This window comes from Mytilus edulis, chromosome 14 (genome assembly GCF_963676685.1).
Source record: "Mytilus edulis chromosome 14, xbMytEdul2.2, whole genome shotgun sequence".
NCBI classification, from domain to species: domain Eukaryota; kingdom Metazoa; phylum Mollusca; class Bivalvia; order Mytilida; family Mytilidae; genus Mytilus; species Mytilus edulis.
The window spans coordinates 9,392,429-9,420,326 of NC_092357.1; the positions used below are offsets into that span (position 1 = coordinate 9,392,429).

Consider the following 27,898-nt stretch of genomic DNA (forward strand, 5'->3'; position numbering starts at 1 on the left):
GGATTTATATTTTTTGGGGGAGTATCAACAGTATTCTCCAATCAAGCTTGTACAAGTTATCAGGGTAGAGTGGTAACAGTGCATTCCAATGTTCCAGATTCTTTCAGTTACCTGCCTATATAACTCTTATTCATTTCAACTTTCATCCCGAAATCTTGCGCACCAACAATGCTATTTTTGCGATGGACAAAAGATCAAATCATGATTTTAAAAGCTTAAAAGAAAGATATATTATTTTTTTCACAATTTTTATTACCATAATAAACAATGACAGATATTATAATTCTGTAGGAAACAAATGTTTGGTGGTTAAAGTTCAAATGGTCCTAAATTTTAGAATTTACAAAAAAAAAAAAAAATTAAACCAAGGGGAGATAACAACTATATAAACTTAACCAAATGTAAATAAAATATTCACCACAAAATATTTGTCCTCAAAACTATAATATAAAACAAAATGATTGGCAAAGCAAACAATGATTATATAATTATATACTCTTGTATTAAACAGAGGAACTTAAAATATGAAAAGAAAAACATTTAACAATTAGGCCATGCAAAATTAACCTTCAGTTTCTCACTTACAGTTATAACTCGTTCAACAAGGCAGGAGAACTGGATGCTTTTCATTCCTTGATTTCAAATGATAATGAAACAAAAATCAGTTAATCCATAATTTGCTCATATATCAGATAAGATTGATATAAATGTACAAAAGAAATTAAAAGTTGATTTGATGGCCTTACTTATATAAAGATACACTTAACATTCAAAAGCAATACATGTAGTTTAATATCAGGAATTAAAATTCTTCAAGCAGATATGGTAAATCATTTTTTTTTACTCAACATGCAACTTAAATATATTTGTTTTTTAATACATACAATTACCAATACCTTTCTTAACAATGTATTATAAAAAAAAAAGTTTCAAACAAATGCTTTTCCAATTTTCAAACCTGAACTGAAAAACATACCCTGACAATATCAAACATATTTTTGATTCTAAATATCAAATTGTTCACTTATTTTTCTTCTGAATAAATGATTATTAACATATGAAACCAGAACCCACTCGAGATAGTACAATTTTTTTCTTACAGTAAAAACAGTGAGATATTCCAAAACCAATTGTTCTATAATAGTTTATGACAATTCCTTCAACGTTTACAAATAATATGGAGTAAAAATTTCATGCGTAGATCAATGATCATTTTAATACTTTAAAAAGTTTCCATTCACAAAAAAAAAACTTTATTTAACTGTCATTTACAAATCATAGCAGTAAAAAGAAAAAGTTTGACTACAAATTAAAAAAAAATTCTGAAAATCAAACCCATCTAGTCTTTAAGAAACCTAAAATTTTTACAATCAATCAATGAGCCGAAAAATAAGTAATTCTACATTTAACCTTCCAGCATGTTATAATTTTCAACATATTTGGTTCAAATTAAGTCTAAGACCAGCAGACTATACTCCTTAAACTATCACATAAGATTTCTAATTACTTGTTGGTATATTTCAATACTGTATTCTATCACTTTTACAGCCTTGTGTTTCTCAGATATCAACATTTATAAATTATCTTTTTACTACAATCATTAATACTGAATTTATCTGATTGCAGAAGATGGCAATATTCCATGGCTTTTTATACTTTACTATCTGTATGTTGAAAAATAAACAAATAAATAAATATAAGATTTTAATAAGTGCTTTATTACAATTTACTTCCAATTTTATGCAATTTAAAAAATATTAAGCATCAGTTGTTAATAAAGAACTGTGGCAAAAATAATGGTTGATTGTATTTTACCAATGAACCTTCAAGAAATATACAAGGTTTTCAATTAGACAATATAAAAATTGGTGATTTAAAGAAAATACCCATGATGCAGCATGCAATCATGAGCACAAAAACTATCAAATAAATCTTTTAGTTTAGCATTTCTATGGATTAGTAATAGAAACAAGACTTGAATATTGTAGAATTTCTTTCTTTAATTCAATAAACCAAATTGTCATGTTAAAATCTAAGTTTTATTTTTCTTCAGAATTTGTTAGCACTGCTAGAAACCTTTTATAAATAGCTGTGTCCATTACCAATGATGTGCCTTGATTTTGGGGTATCAATATCTTGCAGATAATTAATTATTTCTTTGTGTTTATAGCCCAGCTAGATGAAGCATTAACGTTGAATTAGATGTTTCTGTTTGGGTAAATACAAAATTCTCAAAAAATTAACTTTGACAGAATTTCAAATGTACAAAATAAGCAAAGTATCACAACATATGAAATCAAAAAGGAAGTTTAATAGTTTATTTTTTTTGGATTTTCTCTGCATCCTTCCAATAAAGATGTCAGATGTCATTAAGAAAATAAAGTTCTTCAATCTTGTCCATTAATCTGTTTCTGTTTAATTTACTCCTTCTTTTTTTCCTGTAAAGAGAAAAAATAATCACTCGTTAAATTTGAATTGAAATTGTAGAGTTCTATAAAAACACAGCAGATTGAGAGAAGAATTCAGATTCTCAACTATTGGTGGATGTCAAGTACTTATTGTGCCCCACATAGGGCCTTATGATTTTCAGTCCATCCCGACTCGGATTCTTAAAGTGTTTGGTTAAGGTAGTTTTTGATGAAGTTGAAGGCCAATCAACTTGATACTTAGTACACATATTCCCTATGATATGATCTTTCTTAATAGGAGTTTTGACCCCCAATTTCACAGTCCACTGAAAATAGTCATAGTTGTTCACTCTCATAAATATCATTCAATTTCATGTGGTCCTAAGTAACAACCCAATATTTTGTTCAGTTAAGTATTGTAAAGGACTCATAGCCGATTTTTTAATAATAAGTCTAAGTTGTCTAACGGCATTAACAGCGTTTTATCAGTTTTAATTCTTTGGTCAAAGAACATTTTGAAATCTTTGAAAACATGATAGGCCACAAAATAAATCCATGAAACTGTGTCACTAAAATATTACTGCTATAACTCTATGCACAAAAGCGGTAATTAAACCTAAACAATTTTGAATCTATCTAGTGATGTCAGTCTTTGCCAAACTGTAATAGGGTTTGTCTAACCGCAAAAGAAATTTGAAATTAATTGCTATATATTAAACCAAAAAATCCATTAAAATTCTGTCTGACCGAACGATATTTTGTCGGACATTTTGTCAAACAGACAGAGTTTGGGATACACTGTGATGTAAGACATTATCTTTTTGAACTGGCTAATTATTTTACTAACTTACCTTTTTGCCTAAGATGATCATCAGTTTACGGAAGATGTTGATGAAGTCCAGGAACAAATCCACACTATGCCTGCAATAACAATAGGTTTAGAAATGTTATTTGATTTTACTTACCATGCTTACAAAATGTTTAGAAATATTATTTGCAGTTCATTATCTTTTTAAAATTTAACAATGTATGTAATTTTGACCCAATGATTGATGGATTGTTGCTTGCTTAACATTTAGGATGAATATTCTGATCTTTCATCAGTTACTGTACTTTCAATATGATTTTATATGTAACACTATATGTCTACAGTCTTTATCTTAAGTGTGTATTGTTTTTTATTCATCTTCATTGGCTATATTTACCGTCAAATCCACATGTCTTAGGATGCCATTTTGAAATGCTCCAATTCTCAATGGCTCCATTAATACAATATAATCTTAAATTTAACTGAAGTAACCTCAAAAATGCTGTTTCAATCAGTTTTAACCCTTTTCCATGGATATTTTTTTTTTAAAATACTTGATTCGCATAGGATTATTAAAAAAAAAATCAAAAAATCATCAGGTTTAAAGTATTGATGCATTGCGAAAAACGATTATTTCAACAATGAAATCCCAGTCAAAGATTCTCATGAATATCCTTTTTTTATATAAGATACAAATTTTTTAAGTCTGATAAAGTTTTTTCGTAGGTGAGACGTTTCAACTGAGTCACTACACAGGCATTAAAAGGAGTCATTATGGAGTAAAGGGCCAAAAGGCGTCATTATGGAGTAAAGGGCCAAAAGGCGTCATTATGGAGAAAAGGGTTTACCCTGATCTGAATCATACCAAATAAATAAACTTTCTTGTCATTTTTTTCATTTGTATGACAATACAGTTGTATGTTTTGCCATGATGTTTTTGCACAAAATCATTCATGACATTTTACAGAATTTTATTTCATTTTCAAATAATACATTATTAAAAGCAATTATGTACAATTTTCTTTTGTAATGCTTTTGTGACTTTCTAATTGGCAACAGAAAGTTTTCAACTAGTAACTTCAGTACTGGTAATCCATTAAGTTTATGTAGTGGTGCACTGATTATCTGAACCATCCATTAATTGGTTAATCTTGGTTACTTGGTTCGTTGATTGGTTTGAAGTGTGTACTGATTTCTATTTTGGCCTATATAGTACTGAGCCTCGAGGTCTGTTTTAATATACATGATACCAAGGGAAGGCATATACCTACATCTCAAATGTACTTTACATACATTTCACAGGGCCTTCCCTGGATATCATGCACATTGTAAGTGTAAATTGACAGATGTTAGAAACATTGTTTGTTCTTTTTAAATAAGATTTTAATTAAATAATAATTTACCAGATAAAGTCATCGTCTCCATTACGTTTTTTCTCAACAATAAGTTGTGTGTCGTACAGGACAAAGGCACAGAAAATCAATAATCCAGCATGGAGGTATAACTAAAAATAGAAAAAAACCAAGATAAAATCTACAAATATGACTATTGGATAATTGTACAGCATAATTCCAATATAACTTGTTTTTAATCTGTAATTTTTTACATCTATTTTCAAGTTTTGCCAAGGCTTTCAAGGTCTTACACAACACCTGCACATGGAGATGTATTTTAAAATTTCAACCAGAATCTAAACAAAATTTGTGGTACAATGAGAGGTAAATATAATGTCCGACTCCCATTATAACATGTATAAATGTTTAATACATGTACAAAATGTACATGCATGACATGTAGAAGTACTTATCTAAATACAGTCATAATATCAATTTCTGTGTCATTTTGGTCTTTTTGTAATTGTAAATTTTACCACATCTTCTAAGCCACCAATTCCCTCTAGTAACATGGCAAGATTTGAGTAAATTATTGATATAACTACTAAGACAATTCAGACAAAGCAGCCCCGTGATAACATGTTAAGATCTGAGTAAATTATTGATATAACAAACTTACATCCCAAATCATCTGAGACACTGAACCCCCTCATAACATGGTAAGATCTGAGTAAATTATTGATATAACAAACTTACATCCCAAATCATCTGAGACACTGAACCCCCTCATAACATGGTAAGATCTGAGTAAATTATTGATATAACAAAATTACATCCCAAATCATCTGAGACACTGAACCCCCTCATAACATGTTAAGATCTGAGTAAATTATTGATATAACAAACTTACATCCCAAATCATCTGAGACACTGAACCCCCTCATAACATGGTAAGATCTGAGTAAATTATTGATATAACAAACTTACATCCCAAATCATCTGAGACACTGAACCCCCTCATAACATGGTAAGATCTGAGTAAATTATTGATATAACAAACTTACATCCCAAATCATCTGAGACACTGAACCCCCTCATAACATGGTAAGATCTTAGTAAATTATTGATATAACAAACTTACATCCCAAATCATCTGAGACTGGAAGAAAATGTTCATGAATCCCAACAGCATCAACCAACTAAGTCCAGACATCAGAAACCCTGAAAAATACAGTTTCACGCTCACTATGATTATCTGAACATACAGTGATTTTAAATGCACTTCATATAACATATTTAATTAAATTTCTCTAAATAAAATGCAAACTATTGCAAGTTCATAGGAGTTTTCTTTCTTTTTTAACTACCTGCGAGTAAAGTTTGACAGCAATATTTGTTGAAATTATTCGCTGATGTATGTATCGTCATGATCATGTACATCATTGAACATGTGTATGATGTGTATGGACAATGTGAATGCAATTTACAATTACACATTATTACATGTATGACTTCTAGATCTAGAGTGGGTGTCTAATAAAGTTAAGATATTATATACAGAAAAGCTAAACACATTTATGCCTTATAAGATTTCTTTGCATTTTTGTTTTCAACAAATGATCAAATCTTTTCATCTAAATTATCTGTAAACCAACAACTTTCCAAATGTATCTTCAGACTTAAATGCTAACAGAATATCTGTACTTACCACCCATGTATAAAAAGGTTCTATCTGTGTTGTATAATGCAGCCAAAGAAAAACTGACAAAAATCACAGTAGTGGCCATAAAGGCTGTTGCTATTATGCTGAAAATAAAACATAAACAATATTAATATTAATATCAAGATGAGGTGAACTCATGTGCGATTCTTTATAATGGATTTACTGGTAATCATATGAAAACTTAAATTATTTTTTAATCTGGTGGATTCAATGGCTGACTATTAAAGCAGTGTGAGTTTAGGTCATTGTTGAAGGAGATACTGTGACATAAGTTGTCTCATTGGATGTCATCAATGACTTACAATGAACATTGTTAGTGACCTAAGGTTGCTTACATGAACATCAATAGATTTTAGAGGATATTTGTCTCATTCAGTGTTCTCCCCAGAATTTTCAAATAACAACTTGGAAATTAACATTGCACTGGTTTTCCAAAAAAATATACTACCATGGACCCTATATATATTCTATAATAACATCATCCAAGATAGCACCAGGGTACGATGGTGCTTGAAGGCCCTGGGGAGAACACTGTGACATTGGAAGTCATATTACATCTCTCTATTTTTATACTAAGTTGTTTAACTGTAACATGCTGGTCAAATAGGCTAAAGTCTGAAGGAAGACATTTCATCCGTGTTAGATGGTTTTTCTGACCTTGAGCAGATCAATCTTTGCTCCTACTTCTCTTTGCCTAAGGGAGAACCAGCAAATGCTAATTTTAAAGTCTTTTACTTTGACCAGCTAGGAATTGAACAAACAACCTTCTACACATGTACAATGTACATGTGCACAATTTGTCACATGTACAAAATGTACTTAATTCAACCTTAAAAATTACTTAAACCATTATAACAGCAAAATTATAATTCTTATGCAATTAAACATGTACATGTAACCATTGTAACACCAATTTTGATTGCAGAGGTCTTTCATTGATCATTTTGATACTAGGTTGATAGTCAAGTTATTGACAACAACATGGCACAATTGCAGTCACTGTACATGGTTTATTTTACAGTATACTCATGTACTCAAAATGATTACATTTGTAATTTTGAAAATTTTAAGGATTGCATTAGAAATGAAATTTCACTACTGTAGCAAAATAGTTGCCACTGCCAATAATTGGTAAATTTAGATTTGACAGGCTCTGCCTCATGTCTACAGTAAAATGGCATTAATAACTGCCAAATCCCTGATTGATAGTAGCAACTCTTCTAATACTGTACTGTTATTTTTAAACAACATAACGATGTACATTTATTATTCTAACCTGGGATCAATGTCTATAACCCAATCCATGACTGGACCAAGTGACATTCCACTGAAAAAAGTAAAACCTGTAAAGATGGCCATTCTCTTCATCTGTGTCTCTTTTGAGTGATGTGTCATTGCCAACCATATCATTAGTCCAATGGAGGCTATCGAGGTGAGGAAACTGTGCTGCAAGTAGTAATGAAAAATATAATCTCATGTACATGTATGATGTGTGAGTGCCAACAGATGCGTACAAAATGGTCAGTCTTGAAACAGGAGCCTAAAACTACATTGTACAAAATGTTGTATGTCCTACTGGTTTTGCTAATTGCTAATTACTGAAGGTCATTAAATTTATAGTTGCCAACTTCTACTGATGAGAATACTGTTAAGTATTCCACATTCCAAACTAAAAGACAAATTGAAAGAGTTGATATTACTTTGCTTCATAAAAAAGAATGGCCAACGTAGATACAAGTATCTTGTCTTAGGGAGGGATAAATCCTACTTTGTAAAGAATCACTCTGATTCAAACAAAAAATTCTCTGAAACTGATATTATCAAGATGCTTGATTTCTTGATTGACAACATATTTGTTACGTTCGGAGGACGTGTTTTTCAACAGACTGTCGGCATTCCAATGGGAACAAACTGTGCCCCTCTACTCGCCGACTTGTTTCTTTATTATTATGAGGCTGACTTCATGCAGGAACTTCTTAGGAAGAAAGATAAGAAGTTAGCAATATCCTTTAACTCTACTTTCCGCTATATAGATGATGTTCTTTCACTAAACAATTCAAAATTTGGTGACTATGTGGAACGCATCTATCCAATCGAACTAGAGATAAAGGATACTACAGATACAGTTAAGTCGGCTTCATATCTTGACTTACATCTAGAAATTGACAATGAGGGTCGGTTGAAAACAAAACTTTACGACAAAAGAGATGATTTCAGCTTTCCAATTGTGAACTTTCCATTTCTAAGTAGCAACATTCCAGCAGCACCTGCATACGGGGTATATATCTCCCAATTGATACGATATTCCCGTGCTTGCATTTCCTATCATGATTTTCTTGATAGAGGTTTGCTGCTCACAAGGAAGCTATTAAACCAAGAGTTCCAAATGGTGAAGTTGAAATCATCCCTTCGTAAATTTTACGGACGCCATCACGAGTTGGTTGACCGTTATGGAATAACAGTTTCACAAATGATATCAGATATGTTCCTTACGTCGTAACTACAATCCCCTTCCCTTTCATGAATATGACCTACCGAATTAGACTATTTACCGGATTTGTAATCACTTAAGCAACACGACGGGTGCCACATGTGGAGCAGGATCTGCTTACCCTTCCGGAGCACCTGAGATCACCCCTAGTTTTTGGTGGGGTTCGTGTTGTTTATTCTTTAGTTTTCTATGTTGTGTCGTGTGTACTATTGTTTTTCTGTTTGTCTTTTTTATTTTTAGCCATGGCGTTGTCAGTTTGTTTTAGATTTATGAGTTTGACTGTCCCTTTGGTATCTTTCGTCCCTCTTTTATATGATAAATTTACAATTTCAAATTCACAAACAGACATGAGAGGTTATACAGCAGCATGTATTCATATTGTGACTCATGGTCATGATTACTAATAAGGCCATTAAACTTTACTCTCTTCAAATGTTCCTAGAAAAAGGATACCTACCCTCATAAGACCAGTAAACAGGTGGACATAGGCACCTACACCAGCAGCTATCATGGCTATAGATAGAGTTCCATAAACTTTCTTCAAATGCTCCTGTACATTTCTTTCTCTGAAGAAATTATGAAAGAAATATTTAACATGTTTAAAGGAACATTGTTTCAACCTCTGACTATATTAAATTTATTTATGTCATGTTCAAATGTACATTTTACATGTACATTATGTATGCGAGATAAAAACCAGTGTCTGTTAGAAATGCATGTGAAAATTTAAAGAGATATATATGTTTATCTTGTTGCTGATAACATCACAAATTGCATCCATTAAATGACAGTCTTTCACATAGAATGAAATGTTCTTAACCAGACATTGTTGTAAACTTGGTAAACATGTAGCAAACATGTTGAAAATACATTTGTTTTAAAAGTCAATAAAACATGAAAAATGGAAGTAGCATCTTTTCAAGAAAATAAAAAAAAAGATGCTAGTGTACATGTAGATTGATGCCCTCTAAATTAAAATCAGCACCTCTCAACTGTATGGATTATATCAAGCATACATTTAACTCAAGTGTTTGTTTGTTTCATCATCTTGGACTTATCAAAATTCAGTTTAACCTCGAAAAACAACCACAGAAAGAAGGTGTTAGTGGTACACAATTTATTTAGAGGCCAGATTAGGATTATCTGTGGATGCAGGATTTTTTCACTGCATTGAAGACTAATGGTGGACTTCGGCTGTTGTCTTCTATTTGACATATTACCCATTTCCAATCTCAATTTTATACAATACAGTAGTCAGTAGATCTATGCAAGTTTTTTATTTTTTGAAACATAACATGCATTTGAATTTTATATACCTAGGGCTAGGACAGTCTAGAAGATGCATTCATAAACAAATTTGCTGATGCACAGGTTTCTCTGCAATCAGTAGTAACAGAACATAGGAAGGCGTCCCAGAAAAAAATTAAAAATAGACTTGCCAGACGTCATAATTATTTGGACTATAACAGATGGTGTCGGTGTTAATTTCTTCAGAACCAAAATACTATTATAAAAAAAACACGTTTCAACCCGTCTTCAAAAAATAACTTCTGAGCCTTTGAAATTTTTGTCACTTCAATTAAGTTTAAAAATAGCATCCTCATAGACATACGCAAAAAACAAGTTTTACTTTCGTTTTTAGAAATTGAAATTATATAATTGTACATGTCAGTTGTGTAAGGAGTTAAATGGGATACATATTTGTTTTTGTTCAGTTTAACTTACATATGGTCAAATTTAAATAGAGCTGCCGGCAAAAATTCATCATTTCTTCTTCTTGTGCTTGTCATGTTGTCTTTTAAATTAATGACGTCTGGAGATTTCCAATTTCAAGATGTCGGTTAATAATATCGCTTCTATCACTGCAAATTATTTCTAACCGCTTACAACATTGAAATACAACTGGAAAACAATATGTGTAAAAGTATTCACAATTGATAAAAACGTTTGCGTTGATGATTTTTTTTATTCGAAAATAATAGTTTACAACCAACAATTATAAAAGGAGAGAAATAAATAAACACTACAAAGCCAAGTAATCCAATCAGAAATCGACACACGAATCACGTGAATTTTATTCATCAGGGACGTTCTCGAAATTCAATATGTTTCTGGTTACCCCGAAACGTTTCATCATTAAGGATTTTCGTCGAATCTAGTTTTAAAAAGTCTTTTTGTTGTTAATGTCACAATATCGCAAACAGAAATAACAAAAATAGCCAATTACAAAATAACCGAGACAACAATTATGAGAGGGAGGACAGGGGTAAGGGAGACAGGGAGAAAGAGGGTAGGAGAAAGGAGAAAGGGGGTGGGAGAAAGGAGAAAGGGGGTAGGAGAAAGGAGAGGAAGGCTGGGAGAAAGGAGAAAAAATAAAATATCTCTCCTTTTAAATTTTTTTCTAATATTTCAAGAAAAAATATCTCAAAAGGAGATGTTTTATTCTAATGGGAGAAAGGAGAACGGTGGTAGGAGAAAGGAGAAGAGGGGTGGGAGAAGGGTACCCCCCTGTCCTCCCCCTCAATTATAACTCACTTAATTTCTAGAGACTCATCATTTTTTTACCTGTGAAAAGGGGGAAAGGGGAGGTGGGGGGGGGGGGAGAGAGATGCTGGTCATTTTTAAATCAAACCTATAAAATTTCTTGACCCAACTACAATATTTCACTTATTTGATTTGACCCCCCAAGTATAAACATTTAAAAAAAATTGACAACCCCCTATTTACCGGTATTTCAATAAAAACGTACTTTCTTGTCCCAGCCACTTTAAAAAAAAAATGTGTTTGATTTTTGCAAGTATTTTTTTGTGCTGTCAGTACATTGAATCCGATTTAACATTTTTAAGCAAAGAAGCAGTTTATTTTTTAGAGGGATTGATAAGATATTGATTCCTGAATGGTCCAAAACAACCAAAATGACATGTACCTAGACCGCCTCCCAGATAGCAATACTTTGTTGGGCCAACATTGGTGATTGGTTGGCACAGTTGGTAAATAGTTGGCGTTGGCAGCACAACAAGAAACCGACGTTGGCCCAACAAAACTCAGCCAACAGTTATTTTGACACTATTGGCCCCTTGTTGGCCCAACAAAACTCAGCCAACAGTTATTTTGACTCTATTGGCCCCTTGTTGGCCCAACGACTTTCCACCAACTGTCATTTTGGTGTTATTGGCCCAATGTTGGCCCAACATTTTCTTACCAACTGTTATTTGTACGTATTATACCACAGATTTTTTTTAATTTTTTTTAGATATTATTTCAAAGTGCAAACCAAAAAATGTGCTCCTCATTCTCTTTATCTAATATTTTCAAATCCGTGTAGTCATTTAAATGTATTTATCTTAATGATTGAATAATTTTATGCACAAACAAAAAATACTTAAAACCAGCCCCAAAAAACAAATAAAATTTGAATATAGTTTCTGCAAGTTGTTAAAATAATCAACTGAACTCAGTTGCTCATTTGACACGAGTGTAATATCACACTCTCCACATGACAGCCGAGATTGACTTGCCAATATAATATACATTACATGCTAGAGATAAATATTTCATAATACATAACATAAAATGCATGAAAGACATGTTTGCCATACTGAAGCCATCGTTGGCATACTGCTGTTCGACCAACATTGGTCCAACATAATTTTAAAACAAGACGACGTTGGTAGACTGTTGGCAAAAAGTTGACATTGTTGGCAGATTGTTGGCAAATAGTTAACCTTGTTGGCATACTGATGTTGGGCCAACAAAGACCCAACATGTTGGGCCAACTGAAGGCCGATGAGCAAAATGACGTTGGCCCAACATAGTTTTCCAACATTGGCCCAACAATGTTGCCAACAGAATGCCAATGTTGGCCCAACACATGTTTGCTATCTGGGCTGTCCAACATTCATACTCGTTGTATGCATATCGTAAAGAAATGTGGAAATAAATATTTTTTTTACTTAATTTAAGTTCTTTAATAATTCAAAAGTATGTTTAGAGCCAACATATTTTATTAAACAGAGGATTTATAATTTCAGAAGGTGTGTCCCTGACAAAATGTCCACTACGAAACGAAGTCATTAACATTTAAGAATTGAATGCTGCTTTTTGTAAATTTATTGGGGTGTAAAAGCGTTGACCGAAGTACATTTTGTATGAAGCGCGGAAGCGCTTCATACTAAAAATGTGCGCACGGTCAACGCTTTTACAACCCTATAAAGTTACAAAAAGAAGCATTCAATACTTATAATTACATTTTTTTCAGCTAGAATCATGAAAACACGATTTTTATCAAGTTTTCTTTTAATTTACCTGTGCACTTTATTGTGGGACCTCGTGTCATCATGAATGATAAATGTTATTGTCTAATACAATTGTTTCAGGAATAGCACGAGATGTGCAGTTGGCCAATCAGAATAACGTATTATAATGAAACATACATCTAATGTAATTATTTGCTAGTAAACAGTTTTATAAAATCAATGTATTTTTTGTTTGCAAGAGATTTAAACATTAGCAGAAGTGATGCTTTTATAACGGCAATAAAATTGATGGTAAGAAAAATTGAGCACATTAAATGGACCAGAGTGATACCGTATTTTTGTTAATGTCCACTACGAAACTGGTAAAAATGCTTTTATGAATATAATCAGTTTTGTTACTATTGAAATTTAGGGATTGTTGGGGAAAAATAAAACATGTGAATATGTCACCTACGAAACGGTCACCTGCGAAACAAGTATGGGAGAAAAACGTTTCGTAGTGGACACTACCACTACCATGCAGTCTTTTTTTACTCTTTTTTTTTCAATCATATTCGTGCAAAACAAATAACAAGGGTTAGATTCATGCAATTTTTATTATGTTTTTATTAACATAGAATAGAGTTGATGTCAACTAGGAAACTTTTTGTCCACTACGAAACGGTTTTGTCAACTACGGAACGCATCAAAATGTCCACTACGTAACATGAGTTGTACCTTCATATGTGAAGTACTGTCTAATCTTTATCGATAAAAAAGATTCTCCAATTCAGAAAAAAATGAGATTTTTCTAGTATATAAAGTAAACAAACTGGAATGACTATAGGAAAGAATCAAGAATACAGACTACTGGTATCCTTTTCAAACCAAATGATTATGAAGAGCCTGCATGTTGTAACAACACTAGTTGACATATGACTTCGCATTCTTATTTAATTTTTAACGTTTTTATACTGATATTTTCATTATTTTTTTTAATGCGAAGTGTGGCACATTGATAGCAATTTTTTTTTTATCAGAACAGTAAATAGAAATAATAAATAATGCTCCCGATGTCATATATTATAGGACTTATTACCCACATACTCATTAAATAAGTAACTAGTGACATAATTATTTCTGTTACTTGAAGCAAATTCTATTTCTGTAGATTTACACAATAGCATAATATTGTTATACTATTTTTATTTCACCTTGAAGATTAGACAAATAGGGATACTCCTTTGATTTTTTATTTCATGTCAGTCAGGTCGCTTTATATGAAACTTGAAACCACTTCTCTGCCATATTGATATTTTATAACAACTCTGCTCATGACCCATATAATTGAGATTCATTCTTTAACCGTATATCATAGTAAACTAGTTTTTTATTTTGCACTAACCCACCATCTTTCATGTCAAATTTATGTCTCCATTTAAGTTTATGCCATTGAACCATTATGGTATTAAACACAATTCCAAGTAATTATGCTGTTATAGTAGGTCACCATATATTACACTTGTGTGGCATTCCAGTTATTGAAATTTGTGTCAGATTAGAACAATGAACTAGACCTTTATAAATGGATCTCATAATTTAGTATGGCGCCATAGTATGCGACCCCTGCCCAGTAAGAAAAATGAACAAACTTGAAAGGATACATGTCAAGCGAAAAAATTTATCACCAGAGATTACAAGTCAAGAGAGGATAGATACGTCTCCAAAATGCTTGCCAAACTGGAACTACAACAAGATCTCCAGACAAGGACGAACAATGCGTTGAAGCCAAAGTTAGTATTTATGTAAAAAGTAGTTGAGGAGCTATTCACGCTATTGAACCAGGCGAATTCCTCAAAAAGCATGTCCGAAGAGAACCATAACTGCCGAGAAATTCAAAGAATACCACGCAACAATTATTGTTGAAAAGCAAGTAAAGAATAACTCTAACTGTGAGTGTATTGACATTCCGCATCAAGTAAAACACCGTAAAATATTCAAACTCATCCTTTGTAAGACAGTGATCTCGTCGAATCAGCTGGACGACACTGCTGTGCACGCATCAAACGTAGAGAGCTTTAAATCTGTTCTCACGCCCCGCCAATACATCGGCGGCGCTCTCTCAAAACGTTGTATTAAAGCCAGCATCGATATCAACAATTTATTCACATGTCACACAGATACAGTCTGTTACAGACTCTGCTGCTGTAACTTTGTAAACAAAGATTGAGTCGGGCCCAGTCTGCGTCGTTAAACACTAGCCCGATGCCCCAGACTAGTATTACATTTTATGATACTGTCTTATGATCATAAGCAAGCTTCTGTCCAAGTTTGGTAGAAATCCAGTATAGTTTAAGAAGGTCATTAAAATTTCAAAAACTTTTACCACAAAGTGAACATTTGTGGCCGACCACGACGACGCACGGAATGTTGATCAATGTTGGATCGCTATGTCTCGCTTTTTCGACTAAAGTCGGAAGGCTCGATTAAAATGAAGTCAATAATTTGGCCATCACCCCAATTCTATATATCAATGTTGAGGGACACCAATACTCTCATTTAAAAACACTGACAACATATCACTGACTGGACGAAGCAATGTTAGAACTGTTACTTTCGTGACTTTGAAATGCACGAAAATAACGCTTTATAAATTTCGTGCAATCAAAGTTTCCGGTATGAACTTAATCCAAAACTGTCTAAACAGAAGTACACATATATAATATATATAAGACAAAACTATAACATCGATTTATTTGTATAACATCCTCAACATTACAGAAATTTTAACTGGCAAATCTAGATGCGGCATTCAACTTTGGAATTTCCAAAATGGCTGCCGTTACCTTGGAAACACGGCAAAAATATCAAAATGCTCAAAACTTCGTGAAACTTTACAAAAATGTTAAACATCATTCATAGATGTGGCATTTGACTTTTGAATTTTCAAAATGGCCGCCGTTGCCATGGAAACAGCAGAAAAGTACAACCTAACGCTATGAAAACCAACAGAAATATCTGTTGTCATGCATATATCTGCATTCCCTGATGGAAAACTTCGAAATACAAACTGTAACTTCCAATTTTATTGACCGAAATATACAGATACAACAATGATCATATTTAACTGACAACGCCCTGGCTAAAAATAAAAAGACAAACAGACAAATAATAGTACTTTGACACAACATGGAAAACTAAAGACTATAAGCAACACGAACCCCACCAAAACCTGGGGGGGGGGGTGATCTCAGGTGCTCCGGAAGGGTGCGCAGATCCTGCACCATATGTGATACCCATCGTGATGATTATGGTATATTACAACAACAATATAAATGATACTTTACAATTTTTATTAGAATTTTCAAAATACATTCAGCAATAACAGAGTTAACAATTTTATTTGATTTAAATTTTATCTAACATCGACTTCAGAATTTCATCGTTGTTAAGTTTATATCCAGCATTGTTCACTAACAGCTTTTGATGTTTAGTCTTAGTTTCTATTTCAGCAGCTGATATAACCTACAATGACATGCAAACCACATATAAAGTAATCGAATCATCCAATAGTGAATCTCTTGTAAATTTCAATTTCTTTGAAAAGTGAATTCTGGAAAGTTCAATATTACTAGCTATTAAGTTATAATTTGTGACATTTGTTTTCCATTCCTTTGATGTGTTTGATATTTTGATTTTGCCATTTGATAATGGACTGCTCATTTTGCAATTTTCTAGAAGTTCGGTATTTTTGTGATTGCACTATTTAGAATTACGCACCTAGTTTTTAAGATTGTCATTGTTTTTTATGTTTTGTGCAGTCTGTCGTTAATATAAGATGTTCATTGTTAATCTGCGGTTAACATGTTGTACTGACTATATGATTTTTGTGCATTTCCATAAGGTTAGTGATCTTGCGTTTGTTTGTGCTGTATTTCTATCACGTAGTGTTTAAATTTCAGCGATATTTTTGAACATTGCCTTATAAGCGGGAGGTTTGGCTAGCCATAACATCAGGTTCAGCCCACCATTTTTTTCTTAAAATGTCTTGTACAAAGTCAGGGATATGGCAATTGCTATCAAATAGTTCGTTTGTATGTGTGTTGGCGGGTTTTTTTTGTTGCACTTCAGTATTTCTTTTGTTCCTTTGTTTTCCTCTTATAGATGATGCATTTCCCTCTGTTTCAGTTTGTAACCCTGATTGTTTCTCTCAAGCAATTTATGGCCTTTGAACAGCGGTATACTACAGCTGCCTTTATCGAGCTACTTAGAATAATTTGATATTTATATATATTATGACTGATGTTAGATTTTGAAGGCGACCAAGAAACGTTATTCTGATCAACGCACCCAGTATGTAGGTTCCCAAAGTTATTAGCTTTTCCTTGATTTGTATTTCTTAAGACAGCTTTAATTTTAATGACTATGTGTGTGTTTGGTTTGTCTAGTATCAATACACCAAATATTACATTTGAAAACATTTGCTTCTTATAATGAGCTTTTAGCAAGTATGTGCCCCGTTAACGTACCTGCTCCCACTCAGTTTTAGAATCCCCTATTTATAATATTTTACTCTCTTTTGTCTTTTCTGAATCGATTGACGAAATTTAAATATCGGTAAAGTACTGTTGTCTTGAAAATTCTACCATTAAATTGTATTAAGAATTTTGATGACGATCTATGTAATATATAATGTATGTAACGAAGAAGAAGATTATAACCATTTTTTTTTAATTTCTTGTCGATTTTTAGAAAATAATTGGAAAAGTATTTATGAGTTAATGAAAAAATCAAAGGAGTAGGTCCGGTGAGGTTTATCTAACGAAAGATTTTGAACACATTTTAAACACTTAAGTGTCTATTTCAATTGATTCAATTAGTTTATGTGAAAGATTTGAACTGATTCAGTCATTAAAAAACGCTCCGATTCAAGCTTAGATATGAAAAATCTATCAAATATGCCAAAACACGTCACTTTTCAGATATATTTTGTCAAAAATGAATGTGTCCGCATCCGTGTTCATCCTAAATTTTTATATATGTTATGTATTATCATCAAATGCAACTTGCATTTCAATATTATGAATGAACACGAATGCGGCCACTTTCATTTCAGACGGAAACCGTCTAAAATTTAACTACAACATGTACAATGCTAAAATTGTGAAGATTTCAGTAATTCAGCATGACTTAATGATGCTAGTACCCGATATATGTGCATTGTATTGTCAAAAACAGCCCATATTTATGTATTAAGATTACATTTTCACAATTTTGTAAAACTGCTATAATTTGGGGGCCAAAAATGGGTCATACTGAACCTACTCCTTTAAATTTTAGAGAATCATTAAAACAATAAGTCTTTAAATATAAAATTTTTGTCAAAAAATATTATGGACTGAATTATTTCCTAACAATCTTAGGTTTTTCTATATACAAATCATAATATGTATCTAATCAGAAATTTACAAAGGTAAATGTTTATAAAATATTTGTTCATGAATACATTAAAAGATATAACGAAAACAGAACAATGAAATTTAATCCATTACTGAAATCACTAAAAAGAAGTTTAGATGATTGAATAGAATATATAAAACATAATGCATTAAAAATTGTATTTCAAGAAATTTAAACATATTATTATAATATATACATATAAACCAGCAGCTGATTACTAACCTGGGTAATCAGTGGAATATAACTGAACGATCAAGAAAAGTTTGGTTTATTGGTTTAACCATATGGATGTGTACGGATTGATAGTTTAGTCTTAGATGCATGATTTTTTATTAGTTGTTAGTGGCTTTAAACTAGTTGTCAGATAACTGCGAGTACTCTCAGATCTGTTCATTGTGTCTTGTTGTGTCGGGATGTATAAGTACCCGGCCACGTCCACTTGTATTTTTGTCCATCTGATGAGTTAAGCCCTTTTCAACTAATTTTTATAGTTCTTTCTTATATTGTACTGTTATACCACTGTCCCAGGTTAGGGGGAGGGTTGGGATCCCACTAACATGTTTAACCCCGCCAGATTATTTATGTATGTGCCTGTCCCAAGTCAGGAGCCTGTCATTCAGTGGTTGTCGTTTGTTTATGTTACATATTTGTTTTTCGTTAATTTTTTTACATAAATAAGGCCGTTAGTTTTCTCGTTTGAATTGTTTAACATTGTTTTATCGGGCCTTTTATAGCTGACTATGCGGTATGGGCTTTGCTCATTGTTGAAGGCCGTACGGTGACCTATAGCTGTTAATGTCTGTGTCATTTTGTCTTTTGTGGATAGTTGTCTCATTGGCAATCATACCACATCTTCTTTTATATATAACAATGTAACAAGCATATCTGGTGAATAAATATATAATGTTGTTAAAAAATATTTTTTTGAAGCGACCGTCGTTCAACATGTTCAAGTGAGAGCTTTAGCTAGCTTTAAAACCAGGTTTAATCCACCATTTTCTACATAAGAAAAATGCCTGTACCATGTAAGGATTATGACAGTTCTAATCCTTTCGTCTAGTGTTTGAGCTTTTAATTTTTGCCATTTGATTAAGGATTTTCGTTTTATAATATTCCTCGGAGTTCGTTATTTTTGTTATGTTACTTTTTGCATTGCCATTTCAAACAGGAAAACAAACCATTTCAAAGAATACTACTACCTTATAAGTCAGTAATCGAAGGAACTCATCTGACCCAATTTCAAATCTGGCCATTATTCTGACATCGGTTCCTGCGTACCCTGTTGTAACAAGTCCTTCCCATATGTGTTTGCTTGTTTCTTCGAGGTGCGTCCATCCTTTACAGGATACTGCCGCAACGTCTACAGAATTAGGTATTTCAATAGAAAAATAAATATCTGTTTTGGCTGACAGTATTCCGGATTTTGGAGAAAATACGCCAATATTATTGGTGCGTTCAGGACAAAGTTCTGGATATGGAGACCATCGTAAAGAAGGGTTAGTAACGGATAATAAACCATTATACAAACATTTTGAATCAGTTTCTCCCGCACCAGAAAATAATGATAATAAATATTCTCCTATTCTAGGCAGATTTAAGCGAATGATAACTAAAGACGCGTTATACGTAATGAAAACATGTCGAATCATGTTATGGAAACATGACGTAATTATGTGAAGACGTGGCTCAATATGACCGCCATTATAATTTTCCAGACGTAAAGTTACCTCCCCTGAATTTGTGCTTTTAATGATTCCGTTAACACAGTCTGTAAACCTGATTCTTTCTCGTCGGCCGTCTTTCGTTATCCCAAGTTTACCATCTTCAACAAGTGGAGGCATGCAATTACATGATGGTTCATTAAGGAAATTAATAAGATACGAACACACTGATGCATTATGGGATAATAATATCGTCTCCCTTTTTAAAATATTGAATAAGATAAGACCTTGAAATGGGCTGCTTATCCGGTATGTTATTGAATCTGTGTCATACCAGTAGAAAACAAAACGTCTTGATATCAGTTCATCGGAAGTAGATATAGTGTCGATACTGAAGTCATACATGTAGTCATCTTTTGTACGTTTGAACTTGATAAGTACTGAACTATCCGATGTTGTTATTTCTGAATCTCTGTGAGAAAGTGGAACAAGACCACAAATACTTGTATCAATTCCAGGTCCCCATTCAAAACGCAAAACATTTCTCGGAAATCCGGAAACATCCTTACTATCGAGTTTGTTGTTGTTGTCGTAAGATGCCATGATGTCATAACAGCATACCATAACATATATACTAGAGGATTCTGTATCCATGGCGTATACTTTAAGCACCCCATTCTGTGCTGTATTTAACCTGACCGCTGTTTCGCATTTGTCAACATCGGTATCGACAAACGTCCAGGATTTCTCAGGCGTGTCGAGACAATCACCACCATAAGAACAAAATCGTGCTGCAAATTGTATTTTCTTGTTAGATGGAAAAGATATTTTAAAAGTTTTCAAATTATTTGATGTCATATCTACGTGAAAAGTGTGAGATGTTTTCAATGTCAGTTTAAGTTCATAAAAGAAGGGTGTAAGGAAAATCATATTTTGCCATTCTTCATAGGTAACTGGTCTCCATAGCAGTTGCCAATAAGATTTGTGTGGAAAACAGTAATACACAAATTCAACTGGATTTACCAAAAAATGTTTGTCCATTTGTTTACGGTAAAGAAAATCTACGGTATTTATTTTTCTGTATGAAGAACCAATCATAATACAGTTTTTAGACTCCCACAATTTCTTGTCTTCTGGATGAGGGTCGATCATCATCCATCTGTTTTCATATAACACAGCTAGCCACTGACTCTCAACTGACCAATCAACTTTTTTCTCTTTCGGAATAGTTCGTACATATCCATGAACCGTCATACAAGGTATACTAACAACGCTGGAATGAATATAATTATATATTATTATAGCACTGTTATTCCTTAATTTACGAGCACACGTGCAGTATCATCCACCATTTTCTACATAGGCAAAGAATAAGACTTACAATTCTGACAAGGGGCCCAACCTGCCACAATATGAAAATGAACATTGGGCATTTTTATCAAAATTTTAGGGGCCCAACCAAAATTTCAAAATTGGCTACTGGGCCCCTGCTGAATTAAGAAAATTCCAAATGTACCAAGTCAGGAATATGACAGTTTTTTCCATTCATTTGATGTGTTCTTTCTTTTGATTTAGCCATTTTTTAAGAGTCTTTCCGATTGGACATTCCCTTGGAGTTTGATATATTTTGATATTTTACGTTGTTCTTCTTGTAACGCTGAACACAGCTAGTTAAAAATAGTTAGTTTTGACAGTCAAATCATAAGTTGACAAGGACAACAATTCAAATGCATAACAGTTAATCCTATTGCGATGCAATATAGTTCACTGATGTTTAAACACATATTTGAGATATCTCGGGAACGTTAACGTTGTTGCCAATTACTCCAATTGCCAACCGTGGAATGGATGCGTCGCTGTGTAAACAACAGACTGCGAAAGTCAAATCTACGTTTTACTTTGGTCACGCTTAAAATGCAAAACATTTATCTACTATAAAACAGTAGATATCTTCACCGTATTGCTCAGTGTATGGCTACTGGTATCGCAGATAGCTTTTGTTTTATGTGTCGCTGCGTGTTGTATCAATTCAAGTGCATGGCAACAGAAGAATCTTCATTTTTACTCTAAGATCAGCAGGTTGATATACAATATAGATAATCTCTAAAGGTTGCATTTCTGTAAATATCGGCAACACAATGTCCCATAGGAGCTCCTTTTACGGCTAAAACTGTACCATTTTTACTATGAAGTTTTGAAAAAAAATATATGTAAGAAAACTTCGTATCTTATTAGGATTTATTACTTTTTTTAATTCGAGCGTCACTGATGAGTCTTTTTTAAACGAAACGCGCGTCTGGCGTAAATACAAAATTTAATCCTGGTACCTATGATGAGTCTATTCATGTTCACTCCCATTGTTTTCAAACGTCAAAATATAGAGATGTGCGGCATATTTTCAACGTTTAGCCTTGGCATGTCATTAAACCAGGTTCAACCCACCATTTCTTTTTCTTAAAATGTCCTGTACCAAGTCAGGAATATGGCAGTTGTTATCAAATAGTTCTATTCTATGTGTGTTGGCATTTTTATTTGATGCACTTCGGGTGTTCCTTTGTTTTCCTCTCATAGTTTCCCTGATTTGTTATTTCTAAATCGATTTATGAGTTTTGAACACCAGTATACTACTGTTGCCTTTATTGTTATGCCCCGAACTTCTAAGAGTTTAAACCTAAACTTAAGTTATGTACTACCCGTACAAGTTTTCCACATATTTCAGTTTGACCGCTATGCATATGTATATTTAATTTACTTTTAACATTACCAAGTTATGTCCCTACGAGATGAAACATGGAGATCATATCTGGGAACCAGTATGTTAACAAAATTAAAATTCTATGAAGATTATATATCTCCCCAAAAGAGGCACTGTTTGTGAAGCAGCTGTATTTACAAAGTGGAACCTACATGGTCTTTCTCTTTACCTTTTTGCTAAGTGTAACGCTACTGGCAACGCAGATGGCATTTTTGTTTGTGTCGACTCGGTCATTGACAAAAATACCGCTACATTTTGATATGTCAATACAATTTGCAAAAGAATAATTTGTATTACATCTTGGCCAACTAAAATACAATACTAAATAGCGTTTTTATTATCTTTTTGCTCCATGTAATGCTACTGATATTGCAGAAGTTCTAGTATTATCGAAGTGGCCAATGATGTATACTCGACGTCTAGATCTGTTGATATTTATAGTTTCAATGATACATTAAAGGGTTCGTATATAAATCAAAAATGTGTTTTATATTTACCTGCAAAAATAATGAAATATCTCCACATATATATCGGTTTCTTCATCTCTCGTATTTATACCAAGATGTTTAGCATCGTTTTCTAGCAGTTCCTTAGAAGTGAATGACGTGACAACATCGAAGATCAATCGAAGTTTGTCGTAAGATGTAACTTCCTGTTTTAAACGGCTTTCGAAATTGGCAAGTGGTATACTCGAACACATCTATAACAAGAACATGCACATGAGAAGATATACATTAAAAAATAATACAATGTAATCAATCTGATTATGAGTGCCTTCTCTTATACATGAACTCATCACAGATACCAGTTAGGATAAAAAAAAAGTTAATAGGCCAACTAAATTCCGAAGTTAAATTGAATTGACCACAGCGATATTCATCTGTATTTCGGTATGATATTTATAACCGCTCGTGTACTTCATATGTAATTTTCAAGCTGACAGTATGGTAGATATTAAACATACGGTAACCATAGATGTGAAGTTAAAATTCTCACGGTTCATGATTAAGATTTATGATGGGAATGGGACACTTTACTTATCAAGTATGAATTTTATAAAAAGATTAGTATTAAGAAATAAAGGCAACAGAAGTATACCGATGTTCAAAAGTCATGAATCGATTGAGAGAAAATATATCCGGGTTACAAACCAAAACCGAGCGAAACACGTCAACTATAAGAGGAAAACAAAGGAACAACAGGAACACCGATGTATAGAAAAACAAACGCCAACACACATAAAACGAACTATTTGATAACAACTGCCATATTCCTGACTTGGTACAGGACGTTTTAAGAAAATGGTGTGATGAACCTGGTTGAATGAAAACATGTGATGAAGACAACGGTTTGTTGACCGCGTTTTTGTGCAAATCCCTTATCAGATGGCAAAATCAAAAGCTCAAACACATTAAACGAATGGATAATAATTGTCATATTTCTGACTTGGAACATTCTCTTATATTTCTTATTTTTCTTCGATACATTCTCTCTAGACGCGGATGAATCCTTGATCTATTTTCAGTGTCCCGATTCAACTAATGGTTGTGTTAATGTTTACTTCAAACCAATGGAAATAAGTTGTTACAATTTTACTTACATGTACCTTTGATCCATTGGTATGATGATCGCAACTTAAATCCCAACGATATGGTATTGGCATTGGCATTCCATCATTAAATCGAGGAACATCAGAATCCTTTCTTCCCATGATGGTATTTTGTGCTGACTCTAACACATTTGGAAAAGGATGGAGAAGAAACAAATCCTTCTGTATCAAAGGTTTATATTTCTCAAATGCAACTGGTATCAAATGTTCGTCAAAAGTTGATATTAAAACATGTTTTTCGTCTTTGTCTTTGTTTGAAATGCCATTTAGGTCATTCGATTCAGTACGTTGATCTTCTAAGCTAATTACATCATTTTGCAACATATCGTTCTCGCTGTCAGTTATCACATTATTTTGTGTCTGACCGTCTGCAGTGCATTGGTCACGTGTCATTGTAGTTGAAAATGGCGGGATGTTAGCAATGCCCTCTACGTTTGAAATCTCGCTACAATCTTCTTGTATATCGACTGCATTACTGAATTGAGAATGTGAGGAGAGTCTTTCCGCTTCAACATCTGTTTCATTTTCAGGAGGATGACCTTTTAGTCCTTGGACACTAACTTCACGTGCTGTTCTGTCATTTAGGTTGTTTGTTTCTTTGTCTTGCAATTTTGCACGTTCAATTGAAGAAATTGAGTTTGTTCTGTCACACAAAGTAATAGGCTGAAAGGATAAAAAAGTGTTAGTTTACCGTTTTACAACCATGCTTGCTCAATGTCAGGTGAAATATGTCATTACAATCGTTTGGTTCCCGATTAACATACGTGGTTTACAACCGTGTTTACTCTCTGTCAGATCAAGGTACAATTTAGACGAAACCTCAAATAAGATCGAGATATAGTTTGGCAAGGTATTTATAACAAACCAGGACTGCCGTTTAGTTCCTGTCATTGCATTTTATTCATTTCTTTAAGAAAATGTCACCAAGGTCAGGACAATATTTACTGTGTATGTGAGCTGGTGATTAAATCTTTCTTTTAGATAACCTGTCAGATATCTTCCTTTGATTTTTTATACTATTACAATGATTATATACACAATATCTTATTTGGTTTATATATATACTATCAAGTTCAAAATAAGATATCTTTGTAGATACTGTATGAGTTGTCCAAGGACAGTGGTACAATGGTTTTAGTTAAAGGTGACTTTTAGTCCGTAGCTTTTATAAAAAGCATGCCCAGAATTCAGAAGAAAAAAAATACAAAGTTAAATATTTAAGGACAATCATTTGTGATCCATAGGGGTTGGAAATGAATATTTTGATCTGGTAGGAACTAAGAATAAATCATGTCCAAGCCAGGATAAACATGAATGATTTGTTCAACCAAATCCAGATAATAACTGTGTGTAAACTGTGTTAAAGTGAAAATAAATAAATAAAACATGATGACTAGCACCATGTAAATTAATCTATCACGTCCGAAATTAAATCCGTAGCAATTAAAAAAATAAAATATTATTTATGCTTACAAGTTTAAGTGTTTTATTTTGAAACTGGGATTTTTTTGCAAGCAAATGTCCTGGGTACCTGAATAGTACATTTCTGTTTATTTGAACTTTTCCATGAACATTTTTATATAATATAATTATAATATAATTTATATTATGAATTAGTAGTGTAAATAAAAAAAAAATAAGAAGATCTGGCAAATATGATTGTCAAATGCGACAACTCTTCATCAGAGACCAACTGACTTATAGGTTAACATCTATATGTCAACGTACAGCCGTACAACAATGAGACGAACCCATCCGCATAGTCAGCTAAAAAAGGGCCCAAAATGACGAATGTGAAACAATTCAAACGAGAAAACTAACGTTATGAATTATGTACAAAACAATGAAAGAAATACAAATATGATATTAGGCAAAACAACGACAACCACTGGGTAACAGGCTCATGACTAGGGACATGTTTGAATACTAGTAAAACTGTAGTCAAAAACTATTCTCCTTACAATTTATAATCTGCTTTGATACATGAATTCCTTTGTGAAAACAATACTTATTTCGAAATAAAGTGAAAGTTAAAGCTTATATATATATATGATATAACTTTCTTCTACAAAAACGACAATTGAAATTTCTAGTACCGTAGGTCCTTGCCTTTTAGAAACGGCCATGCAGTTAAACAAGTTATTAAGGTTTCTATCCCACATTAAAATCGTCTTACCTTAGAAGCAATGTTATAAAGTTCAAGATTACTATTACAGTTTATAACTATGATTTCATCGGCATCGTCAAAAACAGTACACTCATCGGTGGTATTTGTTGCATCATCAGATTTATGCTCCGTAATATCAGTTGACAAATGGTTAGACAAACGAGTCTCGCCGAACTTATGCTGCTTAGATTTACTTGTTGCGCTCCCCATTCTTCCTTATCTAAGATGAACTGGTATCGCAAGACACATGCTGATTAGTTTGACTAGTTACACCTCTCATTCTTATCTATTCATCCTTTTCATTACATCACTTCATTTTCCAGCTGATATTTTAAAAATAGACCCAAGAATGGACCTATGCACTTTTTTACATCCACTTAACACATTACTTTTTTTTCTGGGAAAAATAACTTTCCAACAATGTATAACTTTAGAACTCATTTCTCATAATAGCAGAAAATTATATTCTAATTAGTTAAACATTATAAAGAACAAAAGACATTAATAGCGTCCAATTATTAGTCACAACTACATTATGGTTAATTATAAAAGCTATAACACCAAACTAGTACCATGTTCACATAGTTTAAATTGTAATAAAACAGTGATAATGATCGTCAGGTTGCATGGTATTGTTTTACAGATGTATTATGATGTTAAATGAACTTAAAGGAGGTCTAGTGGAAAGAACGTGGTCTTAAAGGGGGTCTATAGGAAAGGACATTAACTTTATGTAAAACAAAAAGGAGATGGGATAAGACTATTATCCGCCAATGTTAAAAAATGTAAAAATTAAAAGCAAACGTACATACGGCCTGCAACAATGAGAAAGACATATACCGCTATTCAAGGCCCCGACATGATACCATTATGTTAATTTAGATATGAACTGAACGTTGGTCTGAACGTGGGTCTATTTGAAGTAACTATTGTCCAAGAAATGTGTTGTGATGTCGATGACTGGATTGACTGTTGGTTACTACTTTCAACACTTTGCTAATATCATGGAGGTAGGGTTGTTATTACATGGTGGAGGAAGCAGAAGTGCCCGACGATAACCAGAACCAGATTGGAGTCGAACATACCTGCCACGTGCAGGGTTCGAGCTGACAGACTAGCCTATTTTAGTTGTACAATGTAGAAATAACAGCTCCCAGTAACAGCTGAGGAAGTATATACAGGTTCAACTCACCATTTGTTTCTTAAAACATTTTTAAAATGTCTTGTACCAAGTCAGGAAAATTGCC

General features: G+C 33.0%; 2 protein-coding genes across 3 annotated transcripts; both read right to left on the reverse strand.

Moving 5' to 3' along the window:
* Nucleotides 1-1,114: 1,114 nt before the first annotated feature.
* On the reverse strand, nucleotides 1,115-10,871 carry LOC139502529 (probable Bax inhibitor 1). Its single transcript, XM_071292025.1, has 8 exons — nucleotides 10,490-10,871; nucleotides 9,222-9,330; nucleotides 7,550-7,719; nucleotides 6,259-6,356; nucleotides 5,692-5,771; nucleotides 4,620-4,720; nucleotides 3,260-3,329; nucleotides 1,115-2,438 (listed from the first exon to the last, which is right to left on the reverse strand). Exons 1-8 carry the CDS (start codon nucleotides 10,552-10,554, stop codon nucleotides 2,421-2,423), a joined length of 711 nt encoding a protein of 236 aa, XP_071148126.1. The 5' UTR covers nucleotides 10,555-10,871; the 3' UTR covers nucleotides 1,115-2,420.
* A 5,455-nt stretch (nucleotides 10,872-16,326) lies between these two features.
* On the reverse strand, nucleotides 16,327-27,257 carry LOC139502528 (uncharacterized). Of its 2 annotated transcripts, none has more exons than XM_071292023.1 (5): nucleotides 26,661-27,257; nucleotides 24,476-25,147; nucleotides 23,373-23,575; nucleotides 19,659-21,393; nucleotides 16,327-16,524 (listed from the first exon to the last, which is right to left on the reverse strand). In XM_071292023.1, the coding sequence occupies exons 1-5, from the start codon at nucleotides 26,859-26,861 to the stop codon at nucleotides 16,408-16,410; spliced, it is 2,928 nt and encodes a 975-aa protein (XP_071148124.1). In that variant the 5' UTR covers nucleotides 26,862-27,257; the 3' UTR covers nucleotides 16,327-16,407. The 2 variants fall into 2 exon arrangements, with proteins under 2 accessions (XP_071148124.1, XP_071148125.1); XM_071292024.1 differs by having other exon boundaries at nucleotides 24,482-25,147; nucleotides 26,661-27,254.
* Nucleotides 27,258-27,898: the final 641 nt, after the last annotated feature.